The following is a 15503-nucleotide window of genomic DNA, read 5'->3' as shown; positions in this document are numbered from 1 at the left end:
AGACCATATGATTCTTTTATCAATTACATCCTAAATCAAGAAAGAAGTAATGCAGATAAAAATGAGCCTTTGGTGTTTTCTTTTTTCCTTTTTTCTTTTTTTTTTTAAGATTTTATGTGAGAGAGAGAGGGAATGAACAGGGGGAGAGGGAGAGGCAGACGGTCTGCTGAGCAGACAGCCTGACGTGGGGCTCAGCCCCAGGACCCCGGGATCATGACCTGAGCTGAAGGCAGAGGCTTCACCGACTGAGCCCCCCAGAGGCCCCCGAGCCTTTGGTGTTTCCCCGTGATTTCCCTTCATCTTTCCTTTCCTTGCTAAAATGAAGTGACGAGTTGCCGTGGATTGAAGACTTACTGAAACAGCCCCGGCCGTCAGAGGGGCAGAGACCTAGATTTTCTCCGTAAGCAGGTGGACGGCTGTTGTCTGGAAAGTCAGCAGGACCGGATGCCCTAGATCCAGTTAGAATCCGATTTGGATTGTTTTGAGTCCATTTCCCTTCTTTCCCCAGTGAGGCCGGCGCCCGTTCTCCTAGAAGGTCCTGATAATACTTCAGAAACGGGACTCACTTTCACATAGAAGTCTGAGAGATACTCTGGGTATGACTGCAAAGGCCTATAATTATGACCCAGAGTCATCCAGAACGAGAAGAAAGAATGAACATGACATTCATCATGCCTTGTATACTGAAACACGGGAACACGTAAGCTGCCTTAGAAAGCATCGCACCAGAATTCAGTTACTTTCTTGGTGGAGGACAGATTTCCTGTGTATTCACTTCCTCTCCCCAGCCATTTGTTCCAAAGATGAGCTTCTGCAATAGGAGATGATTCCGATTTTTAAATAAAAGTCCTCCTTGACGACTGCTTCCCACACTTAGTTTACACGTGAGTCACTTGGGGAGTCTTGTGCAGGCGCAGTTTCTGATTCAGGAGCTGTGGGCTGGGGTCTGAGACGCTCCGCTTGTAACCAGCTTCCGCCTGTGCTTGGAATAGCAAGGTCCTAGGCCATCTGACCTACTGAGCTTTGTCATGGTGTCATCAGTGTTAAAAAGTTCCTTATCGGTAGTTTCCTACGCTCACGTAAAAACGTGTGGTCTGGGGCCCCTGGGTGGCATAGTGAGTTGAGTGTCCGACTCTTGGTTTCAGCTCAGGCTGTGATCTCGGGGTCGTGGGCTCGAGCCCCGCTTCGGTCTCCGCACTCAGCCGGGCGTCAGCTTGAGCCTCTCTGCCTACTTGTGCGCTCTCTGTCTGTCAAATAAGTAAATAAAATCTTTAAAAAATTCCCTAGCTGGCTCCCGTATGAATGTTTATGTTTTAATCTTGATAGATCCCTACATTTATGGACAAGTAAGTCACGGTTATACCATGATTATCTAGAAATGGTATAAATAAAGTGGTAATTCCAATTTATTAGGAAATATTTAGATTTAGTTGACTTCTGTTAATTATGAACATGAAATTCTTTTTTCAACCAGAGAGCAGAGTTGCTAGTCATGCCTCTGATTTTTTTTTTTTTTTAATTGTCTCTGATTTTTTAAAAAGCGTATGGAGAGGGACACCTGAGTGGCTCAGTGGGTTAAGCATCTGCCTTCGGCTCAGGTCACAATCCGGGGTCCTGGGATCAAGTCCCACATCAGGCTCCTCTGCTTATGCTCTGTCTCTGTCTCTCTCTCTCTCACTCTGACAAATTAATAAAGAAATAAAATCTTAAAAAAAAAAAAAGGCACATGGAGAGGTGATAGTTTAAAGCAGGGGTGAACGCCTTGCTAATACCTTGTCGTAGGCGGCATGACCTGGAGGTTCCCATCTCCTGGGGAGTGGGGCACGCTGGGCAGGAAACAACACAATGAAGGAATGGGGAGAACCTTGCCAGGAATTCTGGAACTTTTCTCTATTTTCTAATCCAGTTTATACTTCGGCCTGTCTTACCCTTTGACTGCTGTGACCATCTAATTTTGTTTATTTATGTATTTGGCTTTAATATCCATTGTGGGGTGAGAATTTATAAATCACTTTAAATGTGACTTTAAAATCAAGTGCTTGATTAGAAAACATAAAGACATTCTTAGGCGTTCTAACTTAATGTGATCGAGGGAGAGAGGCTGTCGCGTGGGAAGGAGAATTTGGGCATCTTGGCCTTTGTCACTGTGCTGAGTCTGCCCACAGCTTCCCAGAGTTCTTGGGTGTCACAGTGTGGTTAGGACTTGTGGGATGACGACTATTGAAAGTCTGTTTAGAAGTTTAAGTACAACTTATACAAATAGTTTTTATCATTGTTGTTTGTTTTTGCATTTATATAGCGCCTTTCCTTCGAGGAGCTCAAGGCATTTTTCAAAATCTGACAGTTTTCCTCACAACAACCCTGTGAGGTAGGTAGAGCGCATTATGAACAGTAAGAAGATACCAACTAACCTGTGTCAGTCCGTGCCGCGTTCCTTTGTGTTAAGTAATTGGAGGTGTCAGCATAAACACGATTTTTAGAGCATTTTGTAAACCGTTTAAAAGAGTCTGATGTTAGTAATAGCTGCATTTAAAAAACCACTTGTACTCCACAACAGGGTAATTTTAAGAGAAAGCATTCATCAAAAGATCAGGAGTCCCCCCCTGGGATTAGCTGAGCACTGAGTGCAGGACTCAGCCAGGTATGTCTGGTGGTCGTTTCCTTTCAGGTCCAGAAGGAATGAGGAGCTGTGGTTCTAGCATGATTCCTCAGCGTCTGCCAACTGTCCGTGTGCAGTCGAACTTTCTTCAAAGGGGAAATGTGTTCGGTCTTCTTATTTCATATCTTAAATATTTGAGCATTTTCTCTCTCTTCTCCCTCCTTCCCTTGCCCCCTTTTCTCTGTCCCCCCTCCCCCCCCCCCCCAGTCAGCTCTTGGGTGTACATGCTAACGGAAGGGCACGGTAGTGCAGCTAACACACACCTGCCGCTTCCCTTCATTGCCACAGTGGTCCCTTGGGTTTGGAAACAGAAAAACCAAATAGCAAGAAAGCCTGGGAAGTCAGTCTCTGGAAAGAGTGGGGAACAGGTGTGTGGGAGTGTGAATTCATGTTTCTTTCTGCCCTTTTTAATAATAAATGATTTAAGTGACATATTTTTGTATTTCTTATACCAGCCATTGATCAGACATGTGGGAAGAGAAAAACATTTGGTTCATTTCAAGTTGTAAAGTCTGTGTTGAGAGAGGGAAGAGGGACATACTGATGTGGAAATGCCAGAGACCTGTCTCTTGTCTGCCATTCGCCACCCCCCAGACACCGAATTCAAAAGTAGATATTTGAGTCCAGTCCCGGTCTCTGGCTGGGCTCTGCTGTGCTCAGTGGCGAACGCGGGTCAGATCCTCTTCTGATCATGAGACAGCAGAGGGCCCTCAGCGTCCGCGTCAGAGAGTGGGACCGGGCACATGGCCTTGGTAGTAATGGTCCCTCCGTTAACAGTCCTCATGAGGCCCTGTCCCCTCACGGATGGAACGAGCTTCGTTTCGCGTAAGCTAAATATTCTTCCAGCTCCAAGAACCGTGGTGTGAGGGTCGTTTTGTACACTTTGCGTGGTAGGTTTAGAACGATTGTGGTTAAGGTGAGGACAAAGGGTATTTTTCTCCTCAGGAATAGAAAAAATAGTTCACTTTTCCCTAGGGTTTTCAGTGCCTTTTGCTCTGGCCCTATTAGTTGTAACAGTTATGTGACCCCGTAATCTATCTCCCCGCTTATCTGTTGTGACGGGGTTTGACTTGAACCGCCATCCAAGGGGTTTTGATGCGCCCCTATAGGGTCATCAAAAACCTGTCCGTCCCCTTCTGTCTGTACCCAGAACCGTCTCTTCCTCCTTTGCCTCACTGTCATTTCACACCTGGGGCAGCCAGCTGCGACAGTGCGTTTGGACAGGAAATGCCATCTAAAGTGAAATGGGGGTCCTCACCAGTGGGTAGCAGCAGGGGACAGTTGCAGGGGTTTTGTTTGTGCTCGAAGCAGTCGAAGTGGGGAACGCAGAAAGGAAGTGGGCGCGGGAGACCCAAGACATACTGCCCCCGGACCGACGGCCGGTTGTCTCGGGTCGCTTTCAGTGCGTGAGTTACTTGGCATCGTGAACAAAGAGGAAGCGGACCCAAGGAGAGCTGGCAGGTGTTCTCAGAGACGGAGGGCGGGCGTCCCGCAGCAGAGCGCGCACAGAAAGCCTGTCAGGAGGAGCCAGCCTCCGTTTCTCCGTTTCGGGGCTGTAGCTTACATCTGACGCGTTCTTAGGAGCTTTAGGTGGATGTCGCCCTGACTTGGGCTTGCTTTCTAAGGCATCGAGTCGTCAGGTCAGTTTAAAGCGTGAAACATGGGAAGATGGCTTGGTTCCCCGCCGCCGACATCGCAGGTGACTGCTCGCATCTGCTCTAAGTGAACGATTGCTTTTCTGCTTCCTTCTCAAAACGTGGGTCCTCTCTTTCCCGCCATTTCATAGTCTGGCGTGCTCGAGGAGCTGTGCCGGAGCCGACAGCTGCTGGGGCGTTTTGTGTGTCCTTTCTCTGCAGGGAGCTTCCCAGTGCAGCGCTGGGGCGAGGAGGCTTCAGGTCTTCTAAGAAAGCCAGTCTCAACGAGGTCTCTTCTGGTGGCTGCGAGTGAGTGGTTTAATATTCTGTCGGTGTGGCAGTGTGGATGTTCCCACAACTCTGCAGGGAATTTTGTAGATCCTTTTAGCAGTGTTCCCCAAAACCCTTTCCCGACAGCCTAGAGACCTTCTGAATTGTTTAAAGGACTTGCACTCGCCTGCCTGTGAGAGCTGGTGTGCTGATTGATTGAAATGGAAAATAATACAGGGCATTGTCCCCGTGGTCGTGTGATCTCTCCGGGATGCGCCTGGAGTCTCAGTTCCGCTCACTGGCTGTGGGAGGCTTACTGACACCTGAGGCTGTGCCTGTTGGTTCCCGGCGAGGGTCAGCTTGCATTTCTAGAGTGGAGATCCTCTAGGGGTCCTGTCCAGTAAACAGCACTCCCCCCACTCGGGGGCTCACGTCTACCCTCTTCCTTGATCTAGCACTTTGCCTCAGTGTTGCTGGCCAAGCAGAATCCCTCAGCCCCTATTCAACTCTTTGAATTCACCCTTGTTAAGATCCTCTGCTTCAACTTCCCTCACTCTGCCGCCACCACTCTCCTCACTGCTCAGTCACTGTCACCGCCAGAAGCCCTTCCCAAACAGACCTTACCCTTAGTTACAGTCGCCACACTTGGAAGCGCTGTCAGCTGTGGTTTGTACCCTGTTCCCTTGCAGTAGTGGAGCTGTGCCCCTGCTTAGCGGCTGGGTGCAGGTGAGTGTCTCTTAGTCCCAGAGGGGTTTTCCATTCAAGAGCAGCGGTCGTGTCTTCTCTTCTATTTTTTTCCACACCAGCTGTGTATGCAGCACCTAGTAAAGAATGCTTGGTGAGGTGCTGTGGCTTGAAATCTCGCTGACATGTGATGAGGGCCTGTGTGATGGCTTACCTGGAAAAAAGTTCTGCTTGGATTCTCCCCGTGCTGGAGTTAGTGCCAGATCTTACTTCCACATTCGTGCGCACAGCGTTCACAAGACGTGCAGTTTTAATTGTTGGAGTAAGATGCATAGTTCAAATACATTTTCTTCTCCACCACTAATACTTTCTTCTTAACAGTTTTTTTGAATAGCGGTATAGCTCCTATTTTATTGTTGGACATTCCAAAAACAAAAAAACTTTATTTGGGAAAATAAATCAAAGGAAATTGACACGAGAAGAAATTTTGAAATTAAGATGCAAGTACACGTTTTACTGAGAGAACACAGCTTTAGAATAAGGGGCTTTACAGAGTCTTTCTCGGGCCATCATGGTGCAGTATTCTGAAGGCATGGCTGGTTTTACGTAGAGGCCCTTCAGGATTCTACCCCAGCGGTTTTTCCCTTTGAGATCACCAGTCCAGCAGTATCCCCGCTAGAGTTGTGCTTTTTGCAAAATTCTCCTTCGCTCTCTGAATGCACTTATCAAAGCTTGATTTCACGTGGGTGTTAGAATGTTAAGACATGTTTTGGGAGCTCCTGGGATACTAGTTGGTTTGGGATTTTCTAACTGTGCACATGGAGAATGTTGTTGATGGCGTGGTGTGGTTTGCTTCATTCCTCTGAAGCTCATTGCCTTGACTCTGCTGGTTTGGTTCTGCATGTTTTAAAAAAATCTTGTCATTCTAACTCTCGGACGCATTCTGTTCTAGATATTTGGTACCATCCAAAGTAGCTGGCTCGCATGAGCCCAAATCAGATGGCTTTCATCTGAGTCCTCTGGTCATTTCTCAGTGAAATGAGGTAACAGTAAATAAAAATATCAACATACAGTTTGAAGAAAGAGAAGTTCTAGTTCCTAGTGAGCACTATTACTTGAGCAGTAGTTATCAGGATTATTGATTATTGTCTTTTTTAAGTCTGGCTGTTTTTAGGTTATTAGTTCTTATCTCAGGAGCTCACAGCAGTGTCCCAGGGATGATGACAGATAACTAACGTGAATATTTTGATTTTGTTCAGATTTCGGCCTATTAAGGGAAGGCAAGAGGAACTAAAGGAGGTCATTGAACGTTTTAAGAAAGATGAACACTTGGAGAAAGCCTTCAAATGCTTGACTTCGGGCGAATGGGCACGGCATTATTTTCTCAACAAGAACAAAATGCAGGAGAAATTATTCAAGGAACATGTAGGTTTATTGATAAGATTAATGTTGTTTTTCTGTTTGGATAAAAGGAAACTGAAGCTTAAATTTTAGTGAATACTGAAACAGAGTATTAATTATCTTGTTACTTAATTATCTTAAATGTTTTACATTGTTGGTGATGGTTTGCTTTTATAACTGAGCAAGTCTAATAGGATAAACAATTTGATACAAAGTTAATACCTTTTTTTTTTCTGTTTTAGGTATTTATTTACTTGCGAATGTTTGCAACTGACAGTGGATTTGAAATATTACCTTGTAATAGATACTCATCAGAACAAAATGGAGCCAAAATAGTTGCAACAAAAGAGTGGTAACTATTATACTAGTATAAACCCATAGCTTCGTTTTAATTAAAGGGCTCTCTTCAGTAACTGCGGAAGTGCCGAGAAACTTCTAGGAAGGAGTGAAGCCAGAGCTCACCGTACAGAAGTCAGGGCAGTGCCAGGGCCTTGGCCCAGTGACCTGGGTCAGTACAACAAAATTAGAAATTTCACTTGAACCAGACCCTGTCCCTAAGCTACCGTACTGCTTGTCTTCCTTTTACTGAGCCTGAGTGCAGCTCGGCGATGAGGCTACTGAAAGCCTGTAGGCACCAGGGCTGGAGCCCCTGGCTTCAAGAGTCCATCTCCTGCTGGCCTAGAGGAAGGTGGGGTGTGAAGTCTTAATGATCCTAGGACTTGCACAGATGGGAATGTTCTGCTGCATTGCCTGCCTCAATGTCCACACAGACATATATGCCCGTGTAAGTCAGGTGGTGAGGTTGAGCCCAGGTAGGAGGGAGGAAAGTCATTTAGGAGAGAAAGAATATGGGATTATGTGTTTCCTCTGACGCCTGTTCTTACGTCATCTCCCAGGACAATGAGCGTGTTGCCCTCTCATAAGCTGCCTTCAGTCCCTTCAGTATTTTGTATAGCAAAAAGGTTAGAATCAGGTACCCGAGAATGGGATGGCCAAAGAGCAGCACGCCCAGGCCTCTGGGATAGGCGTGTGCACGTGAGCGTACGTGGGAGCATCTCAAGCCCGGTCCCCTGCTCCGCAGGCTCCCTGTGTTGTAGGTGGATGTTGAGCTTTGAGGTCTTGTCTTCTAGAACTGCGCCGTCCAGTGCAGTGGGCACCAGCCACTTGTGGCTCAGTGTGAGCTGTCTCTGTGCTTTATGTGCCAGATGTTACATTAAACTGTAGTTCTCATTAATATTTCTTCTATTGATGACCTGCTGGAATAGGATTGGGGGTATATTAGGCTAAAATACACAAAAAGTAATTCCACCTGGTCTTTCTTTTCTTTTCTTTCTTTTTTTTTTTTTTTAAGATTTTAGTTATTTAGTTGACAGATCACAAGCAGGCAGAGAGGCAGGCAGAGAGAGAAGGGAAGCAGGCTCCCTGCTGAACAGAGAGCCTGATGCGGGGCTCGATCCCAGGACCCTGGGATCATGACCTGAGCCGAAGGCAGAGGCTTAACCACTGAGCCACCCAGGCACCCTGGTCTGGTCTTTCCTTTCTTAACATGGCTGCTAGAACGCAGAGGAGTCCGTGTTCGGCTCCTGTCATATTTCTCTTGGATGGTGCTGCTCTAGACGGTGGCATTCCAGTCCTGGGTCCCCGAGGCGTTTCCTCCTGCTTGTCTCTGTCTCCCTCATCCACTGTCAGCAGGCTGTGTTCAGGGCCACGGGTACCGGAGTCCTTCCCGCCTACAGAACACGACAGTGCGTGCTGCAGGGGATGCAGACGGGGGTGGCGCAGCTTCCGGCCTGGAGCGGGCTCTCGGAGCAACCAGGCAGCTGCACAGGCAGCCGGGGCACAAGGCAAGAGAGGGCGGCAGGGGTGGGCGAGGACGGAGCCTGGTGGAGGTCCCAGGGGCTCAGCTGGTAGACACACAACTAGGCATTCTCAATTTCTACTGTTGATTGGACAGGCTTATTTTATTAAAAAGAAGCCTTGTTATTTATAATTACTAGTAATTTTTAACATGACATATTTTAAATAGGAAACGAAATGACAAAATAGAATTACTGGTGGGTTGTATTGCCGAACTTTCAGAAATTGAGGAGAACATGCTACTTAGACATGGAGAGAACGACTTCAGTGTCATGTATTCCACAAGGAAAAACTGTGCTCAGCTCTGGCTTGGCCCCGCCGCCTTTATAAACCATGGTAAGCTGTGCTTGTCGGGCGGGTGCGAGTGGCGGGCAGGACTGCTAAGACTTGGCATGGCCTCGTCAGACCGCCTAAAACCTCGTCTCCCTGCAGAGGAGGTGGGCGATGGGACATCTTTATCTTTCCCCACCAGCTTAGTAAATAAATAATGATGTGGTTGAACTTGAGACATAAACTTCTATCGAAAGTTGTAAAATTATGTGGCAAGCTTATTTCAGATTTCTGTAATTGTTCGTGTTTCAGATCTTATCTACAGTTAATTGACTTTATCTTTTGGACATTTTTCAGATTGCAGACCTAACTGCAAGGTAAGCAGAGACCTTTTTTATTTCCTGTGTTTTGTTTCTGCCTCACCTATGAGTTTCTTAATGAGCCGTTTGTATTTCAGTTTGTGTCAACCGGGCGAGATACGGCGTGTGTGAAGGCCCTGAGAGACATTGAGCCTGGAGAAGAGATTTCTTGTTATTACGGAGATGGGTTTTTTGGAGAAAATAATGAGTTCTGCGAGTGTTACACTTGCGAAAGGTAGCGTATCAAGTAAGGCGGTTGTGGGCACGAGCTGATGTCACTTCCTCCATGCACGGTGGTCTTCTGTGTTCCGTAGCCTGGCATAGCGCGCGTGCGCAGCCAAAGATGCAGAGCTCTTCAGGGACGTTGGCACTTCAGCCTGTGAAATGTTATTACCAGCTGCTGCTGCTTCTGAGTAGCCCAGGATGCCAGTGTGCCTAAAGAGAGAATGGGAAATAACACATGTGTGTGCGCGCGCACACACACACACACACACACACAGTGCAGAGTGGGTTTGCCCAAAAAATGGCAGGTGACATTCACCACTGATAATTTGGTAAAAAGCCTGAAGTTGTCTTGGGTATTACCAAACTGTGGCTTCTGGAATTTTTATGGTTTGTTTGTTTTAATTTTTTTATCCGCGTGTATTTGACACACCACAGTACGTCAGTTTCAGGTGTGCAGCATAGTGATTCGACCTGTGTTCACGTTCTGCTGTGCTCACCACGGGAATTTTTTTTTTTTTTTAAAGATTTTATTTATTTATTTGACAGAGAGATCACAAATAGGCAGAGAGACAGACAGAGAGAGAGATGAGGAGAAGCAGGCTCCCTGCTGAGCAGAGAGCCCTATGCGGGACTCAATCCCAGGCCCCTGGGATCACGACCTGAGCCAAAGGCAGAGGCTTAACCCACTGAGCCACCCAGGCGCCCCAACCACGGGAATTTTTATATTTTGATGTCCATGCTTTTCATAATTCCTGAGTTCTGTCTCTTCCTTAATAAGGAACCTCTTGTGACCCATCAGGATTCTAGAGTGCATGTAGAAATCCCCCAGATCGGACGTGGTGGGTCTGCTGGTTCCCACTCACTCATTGCACTGGCTTCTGTATGGAAGAGGTGACCTCACGGGCTTGTCCGGCTTAGTGCTGCAGGAAGTACTGTCACAAGGCAGTGCACATTGGCACAGGCCACACAGCGGAGCAAACCTGGATTTCTTGGGTCCGTTTTTCTTACCTTGTGCTGTGCCAGGTGCTTTACGAACCCTGACTCGTTCGGCCTTCACGGCCATCCTGAGAGAGAGTACCAGTGACATGTCCACATGGCAAGGACAAAAACGGGAGTGTCTGAACCCCAGGCAGCCAAACTTAGAGCCCTCAGCCTGTACAGTTCATACTGCTTTTGCTGCTTCTCCCGCTAGAAGCACCCAGCCTGCAGCCAGCCAGCAGCCAGCCAGCCTGCAGAGAGCGAGGGAAGCCCCGGAGGCCTCCCTCCCCTCTTTCCAGGTGGCTTGAGGTATCGCCCTGTGTCCCGAGACAGCAGAAGCCTAGAGCCCTGGTGCTTCCCCGGCCATTTCTCTCCCGTCACCATGGTCCTTGCCACAAGGAATGGCAGAAAACCTGTGCCGCTGAGTTTTTGCCCCCTCCCTTTTTTGGGGGGGAGTGGGGAGTGGGTGTAAAAAATGTATTTTCTACATAAATAGTGGTTTGAATGTTGGTTAAATCTTAGAGCAGCTCACAAAAAGAGCTCTAGTCCACGGAGTGGTTTAATTATACTTGAATAATGCCTCACGACATGCCTGAGCCGAGTGCCATCTGCCGGAGCTAAGACACTGGCCATACTTCCACAGCTGTGAGAGCTTGAGCAGCTTAGGTGCTTTCTGTGCCTCACTTACACCATCTGTAAAGTGGGGATAACACTAGAAGCGAGCTCACGGGGTCACTGTGAGGGTTAAATTTGTTATTTCCCGTGAAGAACACAGAACAGCACAGTCAGTTCTCAGATGTTAGCTGTCAGGTTACTTTATGGCTTCTGGTCATTTGCCCATTGGAATGGAAGCTCTATGGAGGCAGAGATTTCTCAGCCTTTTCATTCACTGCTGTATCCCCAGCCTCTGGAACAGTGCCTCGCACTAACTAGTGGGTTCCTGATAAATATTCAGTCACCGAATGAACGAACGCAGCAAGTGGCATGCCGAATCAGCTTTCGGAGGCGGCTGGGGGAAATGTAACCGTGTACTCGGGATTCCGAACCCGGCCTGAAGCTGCTCTCTTCCTGGAATCGTGTGTGTCCTGCTCCTCAGGCACTTCTGTGCTCTGCGAGCCTCGGTTTCCCACTGGCCAGGTGGGGGTAAGCCCACCTCCCCCACAGGGTTAGTGTGAGGAGTAAGCAGACACATGCGCAGATCCGTTCACGGTGGAAAGGCTCACTCCCGGCAGGAGCCAAGGCTCTTTTCACACAGTTTGAGCACATCGATTCAAAGGTTGATCGCAAATATTCTTGAAAGTCTTAGGAACACCCAAGAGGGTGAGAGGATTCGGACTCACCCAGTTACTAGTCAGCGGTTACCTGAGTAGTTGACTTAGGTAAGGTCTGGTACATGCTGGGTGGACAGGCCTAGTGCGATGCCAGCTGTGAGGGCAGCAGTGACAGGGACATGCACACGTGCGCTCTGCCGGGGGCTGCAGGATGAGAGAGACGGGCGAGCGGAAGGCTTACGATGGCTCCGAGCTCATCGGTAAGCGTCCAGGATGCATTTGATGCTCCTTTCTGGCTGTCACCATCCTGATGATCGCTGTTGGGAATGGAATGGGTTCCTGAGTAAGTGCTGTGGATTTTACTGCAGAAAATGTGAGAAATAAATTCTAACGAGGGACCAAAAAATATGAAGGATTAGATTATTTTTTAAGTTTATATGGGAATATGTCTGATGATAGCCAAGAAACAATTTCTAAAGTAGAGTTAGAGGAGATTTGCATTAGTGGGTATCAAAAGTAGCCAGGAAACTGTTGTGATCAACACTGGATGCTGTTGGCCCAGAAGTGGACAGGTGGATAAAAGGACACAAACAGAGAGGCCTGAAACAGGTGAATGTGTGTGAGATCTGATATCCCAAGCTGAGTTCAAGATGGGTTAAAGATTAAAATTTTAAAATACAATACAAAATTGTTAGAAAAAAATAGGAGAATAGCTCTCTAATCTTGGTGTAGTAGAGATGTTTTGAAAGAAGTAAGGTAAAACAGTGACTACAAAAATGTTTCAAATGTCAAAAGTAAAATCAAAGACAACTGATGAAACGAAGGGAAAACAGTACGCAGATGGTAACACGTTAATAATCCGAATAACAGAAAGCTCCTGGAAGCTCCAAAGTCAGAGTCTAGAAGAGAAAGGTAAGGAGGCGCCGCACGGAAAATCATGGCCATAAACAAGGCAGTTAGAACAGTAATCAGGTTTTCGTTGTCTCTGTCCATTTGGCGAAACGTGAGAGAGAGTCTGTAGTGGCGGTGAGGGTGCGGAGGAACAGGCACTCACCCCGTTAGTAGAGCCGTGCGTTGTCTGACAGCATCGTTCAGAGTAAGTGCGCCTTCTGCCTGGGGTCGGTCCCCTATGGACGAGTCTCTCCTGTGGAAATAGCCCTCGCTAGTCAGGAGTTGGTTTGCAAACAGTACAAGGACAGTGTTCACGGTGGCAGACAAAGACAAACATCTGCACGTTTCACTGACCACCGATGTGGAATGAATGACCACATCATGGAGTGTTTGTTCATTCAGTGTGAAAAATACAGTTTCCAAAACCCGTGTTCAGTTTAGATGTGTTCGTCCGTCGCATGACGATAAAGCGGATTGTGGAGTGTTACCATACATTTTGGTTGTTTTTTTGGTTTTGTTTGCTTAATAAGGACTAACCGCATAGACGGGTGCATGGACCGTGGCAGAGGAGCAGGGGATGACACACGGGCAGGCGGTTAGCGCTGGTGCCGCGGCTCCGGGCATGCAGGCGGCTGACTGGCCTCTTGGGCTTCCTGGCTTAGATCTGGGATTGTTCTGCTTGTTGCACAAGGTGGAGCACGTCTCCCTTGCATACATTAGAAAGAGAAAAGCAGGGAAGTAGAGAAGCAGAGGAATAGTAGAGTTTTACTTAAAACAAAAAAAAACCTCTAATTTCCAGAAAAAATAATTCCACCATGATTATTTGTATTTAAGCATAATTTAAGTATGGCCCATTTTTCAAGACATGAATCAGAAATATTGTAGGTTATGGGGGAAAGATCTGGAATATCTCAAAATACTGTATTCCTCTCTTGATCCCTGTAAGATAAAATTGCCTTTGACATTTCTGCATTTTCTCTGCACACGTTTTTGTGTGGAGTAGAGTGGGAACTGCTTGTCTGTCTGGGTCGCAATTACCTGGATGTTTTACCATGACTTTCTTTTCTTTTAGATTTTATTTATTTATTTGACAGGCAGAGATCACAAGTAAGCAGAGAGGCAGGCAGAGAGAGAGGAAGGGAAGCAGGCTCCCTGCTGAGCAGAGAGCCGGATTGGACTCTGAGATCATGACCTGAGCTGAAGGCAGACGCTTTAACCCACCGAGCTACCCAGGTGCCCCTACTGTGGCTCTTTTTCTTTTCTTTTTTTTTTTTTTAAGATTTTATTTATTTATTTGACAGGCAGAGATCACAGGTAGGCAGAGAGGCAGAGAGAGAGAGAGAGAGAGGAGGAAGCAGGCTCCCTGCTAAGCAGAGTGCCCGATGCGGGACTCGATCCCAGAACCCTGGGATCATGACCCGAGCCGAAGGCAGAGACTTTAACCCACTGAGCCAGGCATCCCCCTCCACCATGACTTCTAACACACTTCCCAAGATCAGAACTGAGGCAGCCACACAATAAGTTTGTTGTGATTTTTTTTTTTTTAAGATTTTTTTATTTGAGAGAGAAGCGCACATACGAGCTTGGGAGGGGCAGAGGCCAAGGGGGAAGCAGGCTCCCCACTGAGCAGGGAGCCCGATGCGAGACTCTATCGTAGGATCCTGAGATCGTGACCTGGGCGGAAAGCAGACGCTTAGCCAGCTGAGCCACCCAGGCTCCCAGTTTGTTGTGATTTTTTTTGCAGTAATGGTAATAAAAGTGGAATACCAGATCTGTTCTGGAAACGTATAGAAAGCAAGAATGCTCACCCTACTTATCAGAGATGGTTTTGGTGATGGGTTTAGATGTGTGCCCCCTAAGCTATAAGAGGTAAGGTGGTAGGAAGGGGAATTGAAAGTTTTGTTGTCCCTTAGCTGAAAGTGGAGCACTGTGGTCACTTGGGGGAGGAGTTGCTGTGTCTTCAGCCACATCCTCAAAGGAGGGAACCACATGCGGAGGCCGGGCCTGCCCCCAGACTAGAGGGCGCCCTCAGCCTTACTGTGTGTGACAAGCTGAAGACAGAAGCAAGTCAGTGAAGGCAATTTTGACCAAAGGGATTTTTCATTTTTTAATTGTAATATGTAGCCCTTTTTTTTTTTTTTTAACCTCACTAACTTACATTCTCGAATTGAGCTGAGTAGGAATTCACCAGTAATCACTGAATAAAGTTCATGTCTGCAGAGCTATGTGCCGTAAGGTCAATGAGAGCCTTTCCTGAGCACTTTCATATCAGAAGAATTTATATAAAAATAGAAATTATTTTAAAATCTAGAAACTATTAGAGTAAGCTACAAATGATTCTTGTCCTGTGATAAAAGCAAGTCTTTTAATGCCCTTTATTAAGTAACATTGTGTTAATTATGGTCATTCATGTTTATCTTGGTAACATGAAAGAAATTAAAGTTTTTATTGTTCTAGAAGTCAGATTTTCACTGATACAGTGTAGCCACCTTGCATAGATTTTTAGTTAATATTTGTCTATATCTAACATCGAGTTCTAAGTAATGAATTAATTTATGGAAATTCTCTGATTCCTTTTTAATTTGTTAATTCTTAATATGCAGTGTTGTAGAGGTAAGTTGTGTAGAGCAGAGCTGGAATGCAATTAACAGATGGGTTAGTTCAGCCGCAATGTAGACCTGACTCTGGACTCACCAGCTTTGAAATGGAAAAATTAGTTATTTCCATCTACACCTGGACTTCAGGGTCCAGGAGCTTCTTATGGGCAGTGAATAATCAGTTGATAATAGTCACAGTAATTTGTTGTTTCAAGTTTAGAGGGTTTTCTGCATTAGTTTTCTATACATTTTTATAATTCTTTTGCGAGTCCTAGACTTGACAGATTTCCAGTGATTATTGAGGCCTCATCAGCGCGCCGCATCTGTTGACATGATGCGGTCGTGAGCCCTCAGCACCTGACCTTAGAGTAAGGACACTGTCTGTTTAACCTGTGCTGTTTTCTCTT

At 46.6% G+C, this 15503-nt stretch overlaps 1 protein-coding gene across 15 annotated transcripts in view; it reads left to right on the top strand.

Annotated features, from left to right (window-relative positions):
* Positions 1–15503, top strand: part of KMT5B (lysine methyltransferase 5B) — a 52776-nt gene that overhangs the window by 26178 nt on the left and 11095 nt on the right. For 10 of the 15 annotated variants that reach the window (XM_082748751.1, XM_082748749.1, XM_082748747.1 and 7 more), the window contains exons 4-9: positions 2300–2368; positions 6507–6672; positions 6891–7000; positions 8675–8841; positions 9133–9152; positions 9233–9369. In XM_082748751.1, the coding sequence (XP_082604877.1) occupies positions 2300–2368; positions 6507–6672; positions 6891–7000; positions 8675–8841; positions 9133–9152; positions 9233–9369 (669 nt within the window). Of the gene's footprint in view, positions 1–2299; positions 2369–6506; positions 6673–6890; positions 7001–8674; positions 8842–9132; positions 9153–9232; positions 9849–10058; positions 15502–15503 lie in introns of those variants that run through there. The other 5 variants (XM_082748748.1, XM_082748752.1, XM_082748753.1 and 2 more) reach the window with 2 other exon arrangements.

This window comes from Mustela nivalis (genome assembly GCF_964662115.1).
Source record: "Mustela nivalis genome assembly, chromosome: 9".
NCBI classification, from domain to species: Eukaryota; Metazoa; Chordata; class Mammalia; order Carnivora; family Mustelidae; genus Mustela; species Mustela nivalis.
This window is presented reverse-complemented; position numbering and strand designations above follow the sequence as displayed.